The sequence below is a fragment of the Haplochromis burtoni genome, unplaced genomic scaffold (genome assembly GCF_018398535.1).
Source record: "Haplochromis burtoni strain Fernald_Lab_line unplaced genomic scaffold, NCSU_Asbu1 Contig_839, whole genome shotgun sequence".
Taxonomy (NCBI): domain Eukaryota; kingdom Metazoa; phylum Chordata; class Actinopteri; order Cichliformes; family Cichlidae; genus Haplochromis; species Haplochromis burtoni.
In genome coordinates this window covers 75,348-93,970 of record NW_024583200.1, presented here as the reverse complement: position 1 = coordinate 93,970, position 18,623 = coordinate 75,348, and the positions used below count along the sequence as shown (strand labels likewise).

General features: G+C 47.5%; 2 protein-coding genes across 6 annotated transcripts in view; both read right to left on the bottom strand.

The window, feature by feature from the left end:
• Positions 1–6,298, bottom strand: part of ogdha (oxoglutarate dehydrogenase a) — a 26,852-nt gene extending 20,554 nt beyond the window's left edge. The window contains exons 1-2 of one of the 3 annotated variants that reach the window (XM_042215839.1): positions 6,146–6,298; positions 2,863–3,238 (exon numbers count right to left, since the gene is read on the bottom strand). In XM_042215839.1, the coding sequence (XP_042071773.1) occupies positions 2,863–3,102 (240 nt within the window). In that variant the 5' untranslated portion in view covers positions 3,103–3,238; positions 6,146–6,298. The remainder of the gene's footprint in view (positions 1–2,862; positions 3,239–6,145) is intronic. The other 2 variants (XM_042215837.1, XM_042215838.1) reach the window with 2 other exon arrangements.
• A 421-nt stretch (positions 6,299–6,719) lies between these two features.
• The window catches only part of LOC102300915 (disintegrin and metalloproteinase domain-containing protein 9), a 25,847-nt gene continuing 13,943 nt past the window's right edge, over positions 6,720–18,623 (bottom strand). Inside the window, exons 7-25 of one of the 3 annotated variants that reach the window (XM_042215840.1) lie at positions 18,386–18,584; positions 18,122–18,187; positions 17,976–18,047; positions 15,850–16,019; positions 15,670–15,751; positions 15,314–15,447; positions 15,036–15,207; positions 14,506–14,598; positions 14,297–14,401; positions 14,116–14,206; positions 13,923–14,028; positions 13,380–13,563; positions 13,219–13,299; positions 13,031–13,136; positions 12,802–12,949; positions 12,564–12,666; positions 11,832–11,861; positions 11,536–11,594; positions 6,720–9,396 (exon numbers count right to left, since the gene is read on the bottom strand). In XM_042215840.1, the coding sequence (XP_042071774.1) occupies positions 9,327–9,396; positions 11,536–11,594; positions 11,832–11,861; positions 12,564–12,666; positions 12,802–12,949; positions 13,031–13,136; positions 13,219–13,299; positions 13,380–13,563; positions 13,923–14,028; positions 14,116–14,206; positions 14,297–14,401; positions 14,506–14,598; positions 15,036–15,207; positions 15,314–15,447; positions 15,670–15,751; positions 15,850–16,019; positions 17,976–18,047; positions 18,122–18,187; positions 18,386–18,584 (2,071 nt within the window). In that variant the 3' untranslated portion in view covers positions 6,720–9,326. Of the gene's footprint in view, positions 9,397–11,535; positions 11,595–11,831; positions 11,862–11,919; positions 12,255–12,563; positions 12,667–12,801; positions 12,950–13,030; positions 13,137–13,218; positions 13,300–13,379; positions 13,564–13,922; positions 14,029–14,115; positions 14,207–14,296; positions 14,402–14,505; positions 14,599–15,035; positions 15,208–15,313; positions 15,448–15,669; positions 15,752–15,849; positions 16,020–17,975; positions 18,048–18,121; positions 18,188–18,385; positions 18,585–18,623 lie in introns of those variants that run through there. The other 2 variants (XM_042215842.1, XM_042215841.1) reach the window with 2 other exon arrangements.

The following is an 18,623-nucleotide window of genomic DNA, read 5'->3' as shown; positions in this document are numbered from 1 at the left end:
GGTGATGGCAGCTACGTTGTAGCCACAGCTGCCCTGGGGCGCACTGACAGAGGCGAGGTTTGCATCACATTTCACTCGTTAGCTAACTAAACTGTGATGTTAGCTTAGCGAGCGTCATGACAGGTTAGCTAACGTACATGAACGTGACTCTCCCACTCAGAGGTGACATCACAGGAGCTTTACATGCAGATTTATCTTCAGTTTCCTGTGAAATTCTTTCACTTTTAAATCTCTGACTCCGTTTTCTTCCATCCAGCTGCTTTGCCGTTCGTGCTACGCTCCTCTTAGCATCGAGTCTTGGCAGGTGACACAGGTGACACTGCCCCCACAGGCTCCTGTAGTCTACAGTCCACGTCACTGATTATCCCGATGAACCACCGCTGTTACATAACGCTGATGGTATACTGTACTTATTTGTTTTTGCTGCTAAAATGAATGAAACGCATTGTCTCCATGTGTCTCCACAGAGCTTATTTCAGACTTTCTAAGCACTAACGGACCCTTTAAACCAGGGTGGGCAACTCCAGGCCTCGAGTGCCGGTGTCCTGGAGGTTTCAGATGTGTCCATGATCCATCACAGCTGATTTAAAGGGCTAAATAACTCCTCAGCATTTCTTGAAGTTCTCCAGAGGCCTGGTAATGAACTAATCATGTGATTCAGGTGTGTTAACCCAGGGTGGGATCTAAAACCTGCAGGACACCGGCCCTCGAGGCCCGGAGTTGCCTACCCCTGCTTTAAACCCTTTAAAGCGCCGTCCTGACACAGCTGCTACTCTTGAACAGGATGTTGTCACATGACTGGTCACATGTGCTCAGAGCACACTGAACATGTCAGTGTGGCTGTAATGTGTTTCAGAATGTGGACAGGAGGAAACGCCTGCAAACACATTTTAATGCTCGTCCTTCGTCCCAGATATCAACAACAGCATGTTCCACATGTTCCTGTTGTGCAGTAAAACCTGTATGATTCTCCACATATTATTATTCTGAGTTTGCCTCATAACACACTACAGCACATTACAGTGTCCAACAACAAAGAGCTTCAGAAACCTGGAGAGTTGTTGCTCAAGAGCACTTTAAAGAACGCCTGCCTCCTTGGAAACAAAATACAAAGAAATGAGTGGCTCAAGACTTTTGCACACACACACACACACGCATCATCATTACAAACAGATGCACACCACTGTTTCCCACAGCAGCTTTTTGTGGACACGACACTCATCTGAGCTTTTTTTTGTTTAATCTGACTCATCGAAGCCTCAAGAGTTTCCCCACTAAACACTTGCTTCACTCTTATTTTGAAAGAGTTCTGTTACTGCTAACCAGCGGGCCCCACACTTCCTGTATCATGTTCCTCGTGTCCTTGATATCTTGCAGCAGCTTTTCGTCAGAGGTGGACGGGTCCCCGAGCAGAACCAGGACCAGCTGCACGACAACATGAAGGAGATGTTTCACTGCAGGCCGAACCAGCCAATCAGAAGCACATATGTAATTTAACACAGCGGTGGCACACGACGTGAACACGTGAATCACCAACGCTGTGGTTCATGTTTCTTGGAGGACATTCATGGAGACCTCCCAGCAGTGAACGCCAGCGCCGTGCGTCGCGACACAACGAGCCATGTTTGTCACTAACAAGGAAGCACGGCGTGTTCTTTAAAGGTTCCACCCAGCTGGAGCGTCACACTCACTAATCCCGCCCTTCTCTTCAGTTTTCAACCAATCACATTTTAATCTTCTGCTCATTTCTCACATTTTATCGTGTTTATCATCGAACCCTCAGGAAATGAAGTACGGGGAGAAAATAAAGAAATGTGCCACTGCTGGTTTGGCCAACGTTTCCCGAGCGTTCAGTAGTTTAGCGACATAATGCGAATAGCGGTGAGCTAACGATGCAGTTTTTCCTGTCAAGCCTGCCCTACACATTCACTTCCACTTGTTTCTACTCGTGCCATGCTGACATCAGCTCGTCACAGATCTCCTTATACGGTGATCTGTGACAAAAACCGTACAACCCGCTAAGAGTGGTTGTTGCCCTTCTCCGTACTTCCAGAATCCAGCCAATCAGAAGAAAGCATGCTTGTAGAGAAGATTCACCTGTGATGGTAGTTTTAAATAATGGAACATTTCTAAAAATGCTTCATGCAAATTCTTTAAATGCTTTGTTTACTGCACGGCTCAGTAAACACGAGCATTTCCTCCACGTTAGCCACTAAAAACAGAGCTGCTTGTTTTACACGGAGACAAATGTGCAGTGAAAGTATCAGCTCAGTCGGTTTCAGTCAGGGCGACGGCAGACTGACACTTTCTTTATTTCAGAACATTATTTTTTACATTTCAAGTGAAATAAAACATCATATTAATATTTAAAAATATAAAATTATACGTGAGCGCCTAAAACTGTCTGACCCGGGGCTGCTAGAGGGCCCTGAACTTTTATCTTCATCATTTTGAAAGACGTGGGCCTCACAATGGTTTCACCCGAAACCTCTGCTGATAGTGGCCCACACCCTTTTCCACACCTCGGCTCATGGGATGGGGCGCATGCTCAACAGTGGGTCAACGACCATCTTAAAGGACACTCCCACTAGGGTTTAAATTTGTGGGACTCTTTCTGTGTGTGGAATCTATCAATACTGTGGAAACGGTGCAGGTGCTTTGGGTGTGCAGCTGTTTTTATGTGTTCAAAATCACCAAACCTTTAACTTCTGATTTTCTGGGTTCTGGGTTTATGTCCCATTACACTGAAATGCTGCTGAAGTCCTTTGGAGGGTTTGTCCTGCATCGATGCTGCCAGCAGTAAAATCAAACCAACCTCTGCACCGACCACTCCACACCTGCAGGGGCTCCACTGCTCCTTACCTTATGAACACTCTTGGGATTTTCCAACCAGGCGTAGTACATCTCCTCCACATAGTTGGAGCTTGTCCCATTCAGGAACGGCTCCGAGGCCACCGGTGCTGTGTAACACCTGATTGGCTGAAACGTCCTTTTGCCACCCGTGGAGGTGACTGTGATTGGCCGCTGTTGGCCGACAGTCTGAGCCGCCTGCGAGGCGGTGAGCGGACGCAACCGCGCCGCACAAGTCCTTAAACGATGCATGAGCAGTCCTTAAAGTATCACACACGGCGGTGACTTTCGGTCCGACAGTCCGGACGTCCTCGACCTCACAACGACGCAGAAGAAAAAAGCAGGTCAGTGCCACAACAGGAAGCAGTCAGACGTCCACGTCAGTCCACTGAGAGAAGAAGAGAGAGAATTAGCCCCCGTTCTTCAGACCACAGTCACCTTTATTCAAATGAGATGTGAGAGAAAGCTGTGCTTTAGGATTTAACGATGGCGGTTTCTGTCTGACGAGCTTCTAATAACACTGCGAGCGCCGACTCGAGCTGCTGTTTGCAGAGGAACACGATGTCAGAGTCAGGGCTGATCTGCGGCGCCTGACAAACGGCGTCCTCAGAAATGCGGCACAGTGGATTTAAAGATGCTAACGTTCAGATTTACAGACAGCAGTTGTCAGACTCGCACTTACTTCACCTCCTTATGAACAGAGGCTTCAAGTCTGACTGCTGGAGCTCTGACAGCCTGACAGACACGTTAAAAGTGCTTAAAGATCTCTTTACATCAGGCGGAACGGTCACATGAACTAATGGTGGTTTTGCACTCAGTAATCAGTGGCGCCCGGCTGAATCGGCCCCGAGAAGCCGGCTCAGGGCCAGGTCACAGATCACTGACCAATCACATCACAGACATGAACTTCAGTCCAAAACATGTGAGCAACATTTCCTGACATCAGAGGCCTCCGCCGCGCTCCAGGAACGACCTGTAAGATCGGTGCATTGCACGCTTTTACTTTCTGTGCAGGTCGCTGTCTGAGCCAGCCAGCCCAGTCACATGACTGCACTTGCAGAAGGAAAACAAAAACACCTTGTTCCCCTGCAATAAAGTTTATTCAAAACAGACCTGCTGTTTTCACACACAAGACGTGCCATCTCACCCTTCTCCAGGTAAACACTGTGAAACTACGAGAACACCGAGGTCTCTGCCTCTGATTTTTGTTCCTTTAAAGGTCTGAAGTTCCTGATTTGAGGAAATTCTGTGAAGCACAGCAGAACAACACACTGCAGAAATAACGACTACAGTTTGATTATTGATAAAAACGGCACAGCCTCCTCACACCATGTCTGACTTTTAGCTGCTGTTTTAAATTTCACCAACCAGCAGAGAGCCTGCATGAGGGTCAACGTATCCAGGATATCTTTCCATATCTGGCTTCACTCGCTAACTATCAATCACACTGGGGCGGGGTCACATGACAGGTTTATCAGTGTTCACATGAAAGAGACACAGTTTGGAGCCTCTGACCAATCAGAAACATGCACATGCGTGTGAGAGAGTAAAGGCCTAAAAACTCTGCATGAATGTGTGAGCTTTGCTCAGTCAGACTGGAAAACAGCTGCTGGATTAATAAAGTTTATCCAAAGCAGGAAGGAAACCAGTAAAATTGTGACTGAACAGACGCCTGTGATTAAAACCCTCTCGCCACTCTCATAATTAAAAATCTTTAGTTTTGGCATTAAATGCTCTGAGAGGACAAAGAGTCTGTTTACATGTTGATGAGGTCAGGACGCAGCAGCAGAGCTCCTCCTGAGTTTCTTCCATCAGATAAAGAGAACACCTTCAGACCCTCTGACTGTCTACACAGAGGATCTTCCAGTAAGGGTGACGCTCTTTTCCAGAAATCTGATTGGTCAGTAGGCTGTGTTGGTGACTGCTGAGCTCATATCTCAAACAATACCCGCCCCAGAGCAAAGTACCTCGCCTCGTATAGGTACTCCACCACAAAACAGCCCTGAGAGAGGTCCTGCAAGGTCAGCAGGGTTTGTCCTGCTCAAAACGGAGCAGAGTGTGAATGTGAGCTCAACACAGTGAGCAGAGTCTGCACTTCCTGTTTCTATGACCTTGTGAAAAACAATATATGTTTTCTGCCTGAGATAATTACACCAAACTAGTTAAAGTATATTTATTACAATCCTGGGAGCTTTTCTTCTTCGCAAGTTGAACATCTCAATTCTTTGGTCATGTGACTCCCAGCAGTTTTCTGGATTGATGGGAATCCTTTAAACTGGTGTTGCCTTTTATTTCAACTTGCAAAACAGTGAGCTGTAACTCACGCAGGTCATATTGTTCCTGCCGTTTCCTATAACAGCTGCACAGATGCTGGAAACCCGCATGTATCCCGCAGACTGCTGATCAGAGATCAGTGTCACACTGGGTGTCTTTATACTTCTGACAGGTGCTGACGCTGCGAACAGGGTCAAGTCTGAAGTTTTCTGCAGATCTTCACAGAACTCAAGGAGTTAAAGTTCTCCAAGGCCTTCTCAGAACCCAGTCACAGAACCGGAACCGTGTCATTCTGGGAGGTGGGGTCACCTCCCAGCCCCCCACGGGCCTGCTCTCGCCACCCACCGGGACTTTCTGCTTTGTTTTGACCTTGTTGGGGCTCCACTCCCAGCCTGCTCTCCTTCCCCTTAACCCTGCCTGGACCCGCCCACTACCTGCCTACCGCGCCTCCTGACTGGCTGCCTCTGAGAAATCCAGACTTCTCTATTGGCCACCCGGACATTCGATCACTTTGTCCTTTCACGAGTCATGAGTTCCCGAAAATGCCTGGCCGTGTTCCCCAGACATCGTAAAATCATCTGTTTTGAATGCATAATGGCTAAAACCCGCTGTGTGTGACGCCACACGGAGCGGCTCTCACTGCGCAAACTCTTAGCTGCACGCTTAGCTTCAGCGCTAACGCGGCGCGTTATATAATTAGCTGATTAGCTTCACAAAACGCCCCTGCTTTAAATTAACAGCTATTAGCAGTTTCATTCTGAATAAGTTTCTGTGTTTGCATTCAGTGGAGGCGTTTGCTCCGCTTATGGAGTCTTTAAACGGACGGCCTCGCTCCAAATGTTACTTTAAAAGGCCGTAGCGGCTAGCACGCGGCTAGCAGGCTAACAAGGCATCTTCGCATTCGTCCAGACGGTTTTCATTTTCCACGAATCAAAACCGGAACCCGCCCCCGAGTGAGCCCGCAGGTCGGACCGTGTCCTCGCTCACGGCCCAGCGTCCCCCCTAAATGCCCGGTACTGACCTCCAAGCACAGTGCTGGGCTCCCTCTCGGTCGGTATCCCGGATGCCCTTCGCTTCTCCCGGTAAAATGATGACAGCTCGATGTGTTGAGCACAGGAGCAGAGCTCGCGCTGACGTCACCACGTACAGTGAAAGGGGCGTGGTCCCGCTGTAGAAAAACTACAAACGGAACTAAACAAATACACTAACAAGGAATCTTTTTTATACTTATTTAAATGTTTGTTGTGGAAAAAGTCATTCAACAGTATTTTAATTTTTTTTTTTAAATATTTCAGTAAAAATAACAACTTAAGTCTAAAATAACAGTTTAAAAAATAGAAAAAAAGTACGGCTTGATTTTATTTTAATGCCCCAACTCCACAAAACTATTTAAAAATACAGTTATTGTATCAGGACATTAAAAAACCCTTTTGGTCCTAAATATATTTTTAAAAAACCTGTACAATTCTAAAACAACTTTGAATTTCAAAAAGATTTTTTCAAATTGAAAGTGTGACAATGACTGCAGTCAGCCTGTGAGTGCTTTTCTGTATATTAAATGGATGTCGCCACAAACAGGAACCTGAATGCTGACAAACTATTTTCTGTGCACCTTTATTAAGTCTGAAAGCAAACAAATCACAGTCTGTATGAACAGAGTTTATTAAATTATCATGTTCAGCTGAAGGACCTTTATTCTTCCAGGTTTGGTTTTCACAGCAAGCAGCACAAGTTTGAGCTCCACTGGCTGTAACAACCTGAACCTGTCCAACAGGTGAGAGATCATCCATCGAATCATAAAAATCATCAGTCAGCGCGGAGGCTTCCACGCCACACAGCAACGTTAATAATTAAATGTTCAAATGACCACAGATTACAGGTGAAAAGCAAAAAGAAATGATTAAATCATTCATAATAACAGAAAATTAAATCTTTTACACAGGTTCAGTATGAATGTAACCCCACTGAGGATGTCTGATTGGCTTTAAAGGGGACCGCTTCACGTTGGCCTGTGCTGACCCAAAATAACACTTAAAGCTTTTTCCACCTGGACCACCAGCTGTGCTGTGACCTTTTACCTGTTTGGGGTTTTTGGTAAAAGTACATGTATTCACCCAATTTCATGAAATTAGGGTCTTAAAGTCAGCTTAACCTGGAGAAATAAACACTTTAAATTACCAAGATGGCTGCTGAGCACCAAGAGTTTTGATTTTACAATTTTGTAATATTCATATTTAACATGGCCAAACTTCCAAACGCATATACACCACAAACCTTTCACATCAGCTAACTTTAAGGCAGCTAGCTAACAGGAGCAGAGACTTTGCTAAATTATGAGCGAAGTCATCCCACAAACTCCAAACTGACTCTGCACCTGAAGCTAACTGCACCGTGGAGATGCCTCTAAGCTAACTTTAAGCTTTGTGAGGTGAAGCTTTGATTGCATTACAGAAATTTGGATTCATTTAAGTTGTGAATCATGAAAAGCTACTCTGACAAAGTGCAGAGGTGGAAACGATAAGAACGGATCCCCTTTAAACGCTGCAGTCAGCAGCTGCCTGTAACCTGAAGCTTCAGCTGCTCTCAGCTCTTTAAATAACTGCATCCGACTGTCTTCACTCAGGAGCTCAGCACAGACTACGGTTTATTTTTTTGGCATGAACAGTCAAATGGCACTAAGATAGCCCTGTGAGCAACACATCAACATCCTCAGCGGAGTCCTCAGTTTCTGTGCAAAAACCCTCAAAAGAGCAAAGTAAGTGAAAAAAGGCATTTAAAAATACCAACGTGGCTACACAGCACAGTGCATCCAGGCTCGTCAGCTGCAGAACGCAAGCATTTGGTTCACCGGTGGTGTAAAAATCCCTGGTTTGAATCAGACGCCCTGAATGCGGGAAGAGTTCAGCGTGATCGCTGCTCGCCCGGGACAGGAAGCGTGGACGCTCTCGGGACATTATTGCCAAGAATTTCAAGGACTTTGTTCCACCTTCAGACGCCGTCACACATTCTGTGAATGCTCAGCAGGCTGCACCCAAGTTCATGTTTCTGCTAAAGTTCTGCTTCCACTGGACATAATTCATTTTTAAAACACTGGTGAAACGGGGTCTGTGTCCCCCCAGAAGAAACATGTGGATCTACAAAAAGCTTCAACCTTAACAGAAGAGCGACAGATTTAAAAAAAGCTCCACTGAGTCAGTCACACTGGTAACAATAATCAGGAATGAGTGTGTTTTCTAAAGTCTTTGAAAGAAAGAAATGAACGATGTTGGGAGGAGCTGGTAGGTACTGCTGTTCAGTTTGATCCCAGACTTGTAGTGAACATGTTCTCAGTGCAGGTCTGAACTCATCTTATTTAGTTTCAATTCTGACAGATTAATCCACTTTGCTTGTACCAAATGTGACTGCCTACGGTTCCCAGAATGCTTTGCAAGCTCAGACTCATATTTTAACTGGTGGAAATACCTGGACAGTAGAGGCATACCGAGCAGCCTCGCCTAGTGAGCGTTCGTTCCCTGCAGAGACGGCGCCATGCTGCATGACGAACTGAGACCAGAGGAGCTACGCGCTCAGACGCTGTTTGCATATCGTAGATTTACAGTTCTGTGAAGAGCGAGGGAGCGAACGCAGGGCGAGCCAGACGATAGAAACAAACACACCGGCACACAACCGCAGGAGGGCGCGTTACATTCCTAAAACAGTGCTGAGCAGATGGGCGGCGCTATCAGTGCTTTCATTCAGAGACAGAAAAGAAACAAACCAGTGCTCAGATACATGCTCCACCCACAACTACAAACCAGCCAATCAGAGAGAGAGGCCCACATGGCCTGCTATACTTGCTATACTTTGTTTGAAAGGTCACATGACTAAATCAGAAAGTTTAAAAATACTTAAGCAGGCTTCGTAAAACCAATCAATCAGAAGAACTCGTGCTTTCAGGACAATCCGATTGCCTGGTTAGGTTAGAGAAGAGCAGCGGCTCCAGCTTGGACCTGCTGGGTTCCTGGAGGTTCTGCAAAGTTTCTCGTCCGGTCCACCTGGATCCATTTCACTGCGATGGCCGTGCAGTCTGGCCAGCTGGTTATCGTGGCTACAGAATTGTTCCTGGCTGTTAAGGAACTAGCTCTGAGTTCGCTGGGAAGGGTTTGAAGATAAGTAGAAGGGGGGGGGGGTCATCCAGGTGTCGTTAGAAGACCCCTGATTGGTTAAACAGGAGGCGCGGGTGCAGGTCTTTGAGGCACCAGAGGTTGAGACGCAGCAGAAGGTTTCGGTTTTCTGTGCAAGAAAGAAGAAGAAAAAGAGTTTACATTGTGACTGGCCACTAACACCACAGCGTGCACGCTCTGTTTGAGATGATGTATCACTCCGCCACAGTTCAAACTGCTGCAGAGACACAGCTACACCAGCAGTTAGCTTCTGGGTTCACTTAGCACTTAGCCACTCTAAAGACTAGCTTATAAATGTTATCCATCTATGGCCATCTAGTTTTGCCCTATTAGGAGTAAGCTGCTGTATCCAGTTTAGGATTAGCTTAACATTAGCTAGTTTCTTTCTTTGTCAAGTTAAATTAATGCTCGTGTCTGTGTGTAGTTAGTTTTAAATTTTTTACTCTTGAGTCCAGTTAGCTTTAACGTTAATATATGAATTAAGTCAGTTTGCTACTGGGTGAACAAAATTTCTTCCTCTGGCTCAGGGCTCAGTGCGACCAAATGTTTCAGTGGTGCGACTAAAAAAAAATTTGGTCGCACCGGTGCCACCAAACTGTGTTCGGGTAACAAAAAAAAAAAAATCTCTGCAACTCTCCGTGTGGTCAACAACAGACACACATTATGCCCCTATCGTGGACTAAACCAATCAGAGATAGTCAGGGGCGGGACCTCTCTGATTGGCCGTGGTCCAGTTGAAAGTGCAGGTGGAAGTGGGAGGTGAGTATCTTGAATAAAGCGATATCGATTCATTAAATCCTGAATCGACTTTTAAATATAACTGTGTTTTGCCAGAAACGCCAGATTCTCAGATTAAAGCTCACAAAACTATTTCAAGAGCAGGTACACGGACTCCACACAAAGACGTAAACACAGACCCGACGCATCAGAATCAGCTTTGTCTTGTCGGCTTTCTCACCTGACGGCCCGCAGACGGACACGCTGTCGGAGCTCAGCGATTCTGATGCGTCGGCTCCGCGCTGCGTTTACGTCTTTTTGCGCTAATTCTGAGCTGCAGGTTTTGTCTCTCCAACCAAAATCCACCGAGCCAGCAGCAAAAGAAGCAGCAAACTGCGCTTCACATGTGATCAATGTTGTCATGAATTCCCTCTTTTATCAGTTTTGCTTCCACCACGATAAAAATCACACTTCATGCACAGCTCTCTCTCTCTCTCTGTACTTCAAGAACAGTTTCCCAGGATTACAGAAATCAGTGATGGTACCCAGCCCTAGTGAGCAGCCTAGGCCTGACAGAGTGGATGCAGCTGAGGGTGATAAGAAAAGATGAAAAGAACGATTGATAACTTTTTTGTTAAGTTAAGGCCTGATCCGTCTGAAATTCATAGCCAGCTCTGACACGGTGCCATCAACCTCTGAATGCTGAAAAAGCAGCAGTGTGTCCAGAAAACACATTATATGCTGCGATAAATGCCCGAGTGTCCCCTCTGCCCACGGCCTTTCAGCAGCAAACAGGTCGTCAGAGGAGCCGAGATGATGTTTAACATTTTCTACAATATTGACAAAGAGTGCCAACGCACTTTAAGCACAAGATTGATAGTTAATACTTTAGAAATGAATATTGTCTGTATGGACTGCAACTTCCCCCCCCTCAAAAAAAGTGCACATGTAAAACTGCGGTGTTAAGCGATGTGGTTGAAAAATTTGAGCTAGGCGCACCGGTGCACGCATGGCAAAAAGTTAGCCTAGAGCCCTGATCTGGCTCATATTTACATCCACTTAGCTTAAATGCAGCTTTTAAGTTTATTAAATCTAGAAGAGTAGAAGACAATTTAGCTTAAAATTAAATTGCATTTTAGTAACCAGCAAGCTCACAGTTGGCTTAAAATTATTTTTAAATACAGTCGATTTGGCATTAGCCACAGGTACAGCTTTGACTTCCATTAACTGTCCAGTCCAATTAGCTTCAAGTTAGCATCTAAGGCTCAGTAGCTTAAATTTAGCTTCTAAGAATCATTAGCTTAAGGCTAGCTTCTATAACTAGTTAACATCAAGTTAGATCAAATCATTTAGAAGCTAATGCAAAAAGTTGTATTTTTTGGAAACATACGCTGTCGCGTCAAATGTTTAAAAAGATACAACTTTTAGTTTGAAAGTGAAGTTTCCACATTTCAGGTTTGACTGACAGTTTTTGTGCTCAGATTGTTTTCGGTTTGTGTTTCGGTGCATGTGGTGGTGCGCGACTTCTTACAGAGGAGGCGGTGGTGGCTTCAGAGCATGGGAAGGAGCCGTCCGGCTGGTTTCCACCACCTGAACACACACAGAGGAAGTACACCTGGGTAAACCTGCGAGTCATTGTCCCATTCAAACCCTCACACCGATCTACCTGGCCTGTCTGACTCTCCCAGTTTACCTGATGTCATTGGGTTAGTGAAAGCTGCTTTCTAGTTTCCTGCTGTGCTGATTAACCTGCAGACACGCAGCACTAAGCTAACACTACATCAGCAGCAGTAGTTAGAGCGGTAATGAGAAGTAAGCAGGGTTTACCTCTTGTGGTGGCAGCAGCTGAGCGTGGTGCTTCACATGGAGAGAGAGCAGAGCGTGTTAGAGCTCATGCAGTCCATCAACACACACACACACACACACACACACACACACACACACACACACACACACTAAAGTGATTAATCACACAGCTTAATCAGCTCATCAATAACCCGTGCAGACAGCCGCTTCAGTTCCAGTTAGATGCTGATCGATGCAGATCAGCTGCTCGGTTGGTTAGTACAGTCTGTCACTGATTGTAAGCGATCAGCTGATCGTCCAGCCTGTGAGGTCATCTAACGACACAGTGATCAATAACTGTGTTTGGTGCTCTCGTGCTGAGGTGTGCTCATCACTACATCTAACTTCAGCTTCTACACTGAGGCTTACCGGGAGAGCATCATCACCGTCTCCATTCTCAGCCTCCTGATCAGCAGGGTCACAGCAGGTTTGTGTCATTAGTAACATCATCATCATCATCAGCAGCAGCAGCAGGAGGCCGTGTGGGCGTGTCCACCTGAAGATTTTTAATTTTAACCTTCTGTAGACACGCCCACTGAGAGTGCTGCTGCTGTGGGTCTCTGTAACGCTCACTGCTCACACAGAACAAACCGGGTAAAGCTGCAGGAGCGACTGCTGATGCTACAAACATCATCACACACCTGGATGGACAGGTGAGGCAGGTGTGTGTAAAACGAGGGAAAACTTAAACTCTCATGTGAACCCTAAACTTACCCCGTCTCTGACGATGTTATTGGCGTTACCCCGGGCAACAGATGGAGGTTGCGCTCTGGGAGGCGGTCTCCTGCTGTGATTGGCTGAAGCCATGCCGTCAGCCCTGAGGGAGACATGAGCGTGAGAGCAGCGCCACACGTGCAGCTAATGGTTTACAATTATATTCAGTGTCCCTAAACGCAGCACAGAGAACACGTGGTTCCTGCGGCCGTGGCGGCGTGTGTGTGCATGCACTCACTCATATCCCTGAGACCTCTTCCTGCGGCTCAGCCCGAGTCGCCGCAGCAGCTCGTTCCTGCGCAGGAAAACGAAGACGCCGAGAGCGAGCAGCGGGAGGATGAAGAAGAAGAGGACAAGCAGGCCGTCCCTGAGAGACGTGTCCTTATCTGGGGGAGGGGCACACACAGGAGGCGCGTTAACACGGGACGCCTGCCCTCAGGTAAGTCAGAGTTCTCCAGGTGACATACCGTTCCACGTGGGTCCGCTGTCAACGCTTCCACCGTAACCCGATAACTCGCAGGAAGGCGGAGCCCAGCCATAGTCGCAGTGGCAGTTCCTGTTGCTGTTGCACACCTGCGACACACAGACAGGTGACACCTGAGTCATGTGACTCACCTGACAGACAGGTAGGCAGGAGGACAGGCAGGCGACTCACCCCGTGTCCGTGACATTTGGTGTGCACATCGCAATCGTAGCTCAGGACGTCGGCGCTGCGGCACTCAAAGTTCACACACACCTGAGCGCCGCAGAAGAAGAAACGAGCTTTAACACCTCATTGTTCACTCCTCATCCCCTTCCCTCTTCCCTCCTCCTCACCTTGTTCTCTCCACACTTGGTCCCTTCGTTCACCATCCCGGGGTCGGGGACGTCCGACCCCAGCATGAAGTCCACGCCGTAGCATTTCCCTCCGGCGATTGGCGTGCTGATGATCGACGGCTCGATGCCAAACACCGTCTTCGCCTGAACGTTGGAGCACTGCAGTTTCCCACACATGGCGTTTCTATGGCAACAAACACGATGAGGAAAACGGAAGCGGCGACTTCGACAAGAATCGGAGGATTCAGGAGAAGGCTCGAAGACGGACTGTGGGAAAGACGCCTGAACACAGCACAGTCATGTGGGCGGGGCTTTGAAATGCACCCTGGGAGATGGAGTTTGTTCAGGTTTTCCCGGTTTGGTAGCGACACAGGTGTAGTGACGGTTTGGAGTGCACACATCACACAGCGCCACCATCAGGTCAAAGCTGGAGGTGCGTTTAACTTGCGTGGGACTTGAACTTTGTGACATCATCAGTCTCAGCTCCTCACACTGGGACGGACCCTAAGGAAGTGTGTGTGTGTGTGTGTGTGTGTGTGTTACCTGCTCTCGCACTTCTTGAAGCCGTTGTTGAGGTAGCCACAGTTGCCGAAGCGATCTCCTTTGCTGTTGACTTCTTTGAAGCAGAGCTCAGGAGCCGCCTTCGCCTCTGAGGAGGAGGAGGGGCGAGAAGGGGGGGTCAGCTGCTGAGTAATGAGGGAGAGGAGAGAAGATGAAGTCGTACAGAGGTACGTACTGTCTCCAAAGATGGCCTGACACTGGCTGTCGTAGTGCTGACACTTCCCGTTGTAACAGTAGGCCTCCTGTTTCCTGCAGGACTGCCCGTTCTGACACACACACACACACACACACACAGATGTGATGAAGTACAGCTCAGCCAGCAGCTCACCTGCTCAGGTAAATGCAGCGGACCTCACCTGGATGAAGACGTCGCTCTGACACAAGGACGAGGAGCCGTTACAGAACTCAGGCAGGTCGCACTCATCTGTGCTGGCGCGACACACGGTTCCCCCCGGCAGGAACTGAACGCACAAGCACACAGTTACAGAGCCCAACACAGTGCGTGCGTGCGTGCGTGCGTGCGTGTGCGCGCGCGTGTGTGTGTCACGAGGCTCGCTGTGTTTACCTGACAGTTGGAGCAGCACTCGCCGTACGCACACTGAGCTCCAGACTTCAGCTTACAGGTCCGATACTCACAGCAGGGGTCCTCCTCACACTCCTGCACACACACACACAGACACACACGTGGTCGATCACGTGACCGGGTTTAAACAGGAAGTTTCTGTCTCTGGCGTATAATCATTTTAAACGTTAGAAAATCGCACAAAGATGTGAAAATGACCCACAAAGTGAAACTTTTTTGTCTTCATTTTCTGTGTGCAGGAAAACTCAACAACAGTGACACGTTAATATAAAACAGGGATGTCAAACATAAGGCCCGTGAGCCAGCTGGTCCGCCGCACAGCTGTGGAACACGTGGACGGCGTAGATGTTGGACTTCCTGCTGACGAGTAGCTCGAGTTGTGTAATAAATCACTGAATCTGGGCGGGCCCTGACTGCCAGGAGTGTCGCCGCCGTTTCGGCACACGTCGTATCAAAGTGGGTCAAATCGAATGTAAGGCACGCATGTCTAACTCATCCTCTACACATCACACCTTCTCTGAGCCACAGTCGCACTCCTCCCCGAAGTCCACCAGCCTGTTTCCACAGTAGGGGGCGCTGTAGGCCTCGTCGGGCCGCGGGACGTTCAGCAGGCACGCCCCCCCCGTCAGCAGGATCATCTTCTCAAAGTCATCGGCGCTACAGCTGCTGAAGTTCTTTGACCCTCTGCAGAGAGGAGACGCGTTAGGAGTGAGTGTGAGCGTGTGCGGGCACGTGTGAGCGTGTGCGGGCACGTGTGAGCGTGCGGCGTAGCTCGCCGTGAGCGTCTTACGTGGCTCCAGAGTTCATGATGCAGGCGCCGGTGGGACACGTGCACTGTCGGCCGTCGTCGTGGTTCATGCCGAGGTTGTGGCCGAGCTCGTGAGCAACGATGGAGGCGAACGAGACCACGAGGTTGTTGTTGAACTGAAGGACACAGAGCACAGTTCAGTCACGTCTCACTGAAATGCACCCTGGGAGATGGAGTTCCTTCTAAAGCTGTCATTAGGATCCAGATCTTTTATTTCTCTTTTTCCCAGACGTGCGATTCAGTGAAATCGACGCCACAGACGCAGAAACAATCATTTCAATGTTTTTGGTGTGTTTCATAAAACTGAATGTATTTAGTCTGCACGCATGGTGGCGTACCGCGTTGATCCCGCCTCCATGACTCCTGGAGCAGACAGTGGAGACGAACGCCATCCCGGCCGTCTGTCCGAAATTCTTCCTCCTGCACAGACACCATCATCATCACCTGATACACGGTCCAATCACATGCAGTAACAAACAAAACAGAAACAGCGTGTGTGTGTGTGTGTGTGTACTGACAGGATGAGCTGTGCTGAGTCATGGCGGCGGCGAGGAACCAGCTCCTTCTCCCTCCACTGGGTGAAGCGATTCAGGACTTCTCCAGCCGCTCCGTCAGTGCTGATCTGGTTCTGCTGAGTCCAGATCTCCAAACCAACCAGAACCACCCGGATATTCAGCTGCATGTAGATCTGCACACACACACACACACACACACACACACACACTCCTCTTATTTATGCTTTTATTCATTTTAACCCTTTAGCGTTCCGGTCAACCTTTGGTAGAGCACATTTTCAGGCCCTAACTGAGGCTTTCACTGACATTGACCTGCCTTGTTGAGTCTTTTCTACCAATTGGTTTTTCATCTGTAACGCCAAAAAAAAGCCACCAGGAGGCGCTGTGAGTGGAAACTGTGGGCTCTTCTTAAACCTCTCCCAAACAGGAAGTCAGAAGCAAAAAACCGTCCAACATATTTTGAGTGTTTTTGATGAAACTATGGCATGAAGATATAATTTTTTGATATATGACAGTGTTGATAAATCACATTAAGTGTTAGCACAGCAAGAATATGCTGAAAGAATTTCCTCAGTAAGTCAGTTTTGTAACTTTCTGAGTTAATATTAGTAAATATTGTAAAAATCAAGAATATCACAACTGATTAGCTTTTAACCAAATTACCGTAGCTGGTAAATTAATATTAGTAAGTTTTCAAAATTATAATTTGTGCTATATGGACGCTAAACAATTATATGGCTAAAAATCACATGGTCCTGTGGCATGACACTCATGATGCCATCCACCTTCAACCACAGCGTGTTTGAGGTCATGGTTTCATATGGAGCCACAAGAGCTGGCACTCCTCACCAGTATATTTCCAACAAACCAGATGAGTGGGGCTTTAAATTGTTCATCTGGCATCATCCACGACTTGCTGCTGTGTGAGGAGGATCTACATTCTTCAATGCTCCCCTGAGTGAAAGCAACAGAAGCTCCCTCTAAGGGGCCAAAGCTGTAAACAACACTTTGCAAACCTATCAAAGAACCTCGGTTCTTCACAAGTTTCTGCTTGGTCCAGAACTTGCACACCTCCTCTGGTGTCAGGTGCATTGGTACTGTATGACCAAACTGATGGCAGACAAAGACCTGATGAAGAGCGGCCATGCAGCCTGTGATTACAGGTCTGATGAAGGTCTGATTGCAATGAAATGATTTGACAACAAATGTGTCAACCTCCTAAACAAGGCCTGTGGGTTCGTGCTTCTTTCATCGGTCAAACGGTGGAGCAAAGAGTCCAACGCAAAGATCACCATCCCTGTGTATAATTAGCATATGGGAGGAATTAAACTTTCTGGTATGCTATTACACCTGTATAAGACAAGTTATAAGTTACAAGTTAACAAGCCAGCATGTAGAACTGGTCAACCCTGATCCAGCTCTCCAAGACCACAGAATCAAAGCTACACCCTAAGACCCCAACGACCAAAACCACAAGCAGATGTGCTGATTGGCACTGTTTTTATTTTGCACAGTAGCATTCAGTCAGAAGTGGCCTGGATGCAGCACATGTATTTTGTTGTTTGATGTAATGCTTTCCTTTGATGGAATGAAAACAGAAATGTTCACTGAATGCTACCATCCAATGCCCTGGATAGTTTCCATTAATATAATCAGAATTTGGCCCTTTGACTTTTTTCAGCTGTATTATCTAATGTACTTGTGTTTGCATGACATTTCATACTCTTATCATTAAGTGGCATCTCAACCGTTTGGTAGAGATCAATATTTTAAAAACTAAACTATTGATTGTGGTTATTAATCAGAATCAGAATCAGAATCAGAATACTTTATTAATCCCTGGGGGAAATTATTTTTTTTGTTACAGTGCTCCATTTTAAACCAACATTAAGACAAGACAGACAATACACTAACTAAGAATAAGAATTACTCCCCAAATCAATAAGAAATGCAAACAAAAAAATGTGCATTGCTTTTTCCTTGGTGAGGACATCAAAGGGTTTTAAGACATTTGTTGATTTATTCCTACTTTTAACCACACAAGAGCAAACGGGCTGAAAGGAAAGTCACTTCCTGTTGCCGTGTGACACAAAGCTAGCTCAGCCGTGGAGGAAACATGTGACACTCACGCTGTCCACGAGGTTGGCGAGCAGAACCATCTCCTCCCTCACTGCCGTCGCGTTCCTGCTCATGAAGTTAAACTGGGGAGAGAGAAGCACACGGTTACACGCCGCCCGCCGCAGCAGTCCACCTCCACCCGGTGTCGTGCTCTCACCCTCTCGTTGTCGACCACCAGCAGCAGCTCCACGTAGTGCGTCTTGTGGAGGACGGCTCTCCTCACCTGGAACAGAAACACGGTTACTCTCTGAGAGCGCACGGCGGCGCTCACGCTGCTGGAGCGCCAACATCGCTGCTCGAGACGTCAATGTAAAGTCAACATAAACTGTAAAGGAATGATGGCATGACTCCAGAGCTGGAACAGGTCAAAGTTCAGGGTACAGGAAGTCAGCGTGCGCCGTGTGCGTGACGGAAAACGCACCCGTCTGTGCTGCCCGTTAGGGATCTCCTCCCAGCTGGCCTGAGCACGCTCTGTAGAGTTGGGGCCGTGCTCGTAGTGCGGCGTTTGGCACCCTCGGGGCTGTGATGTCACATCCTGCAGGCGATACACCAGGTGCTGGTCGGTGGCGGAGTCTAGCGGCTCAATCCCATAGCTGCCAACACTGAGGTGCATCACTCCTCTGAAAACACACACACACACACACACACACACACACACA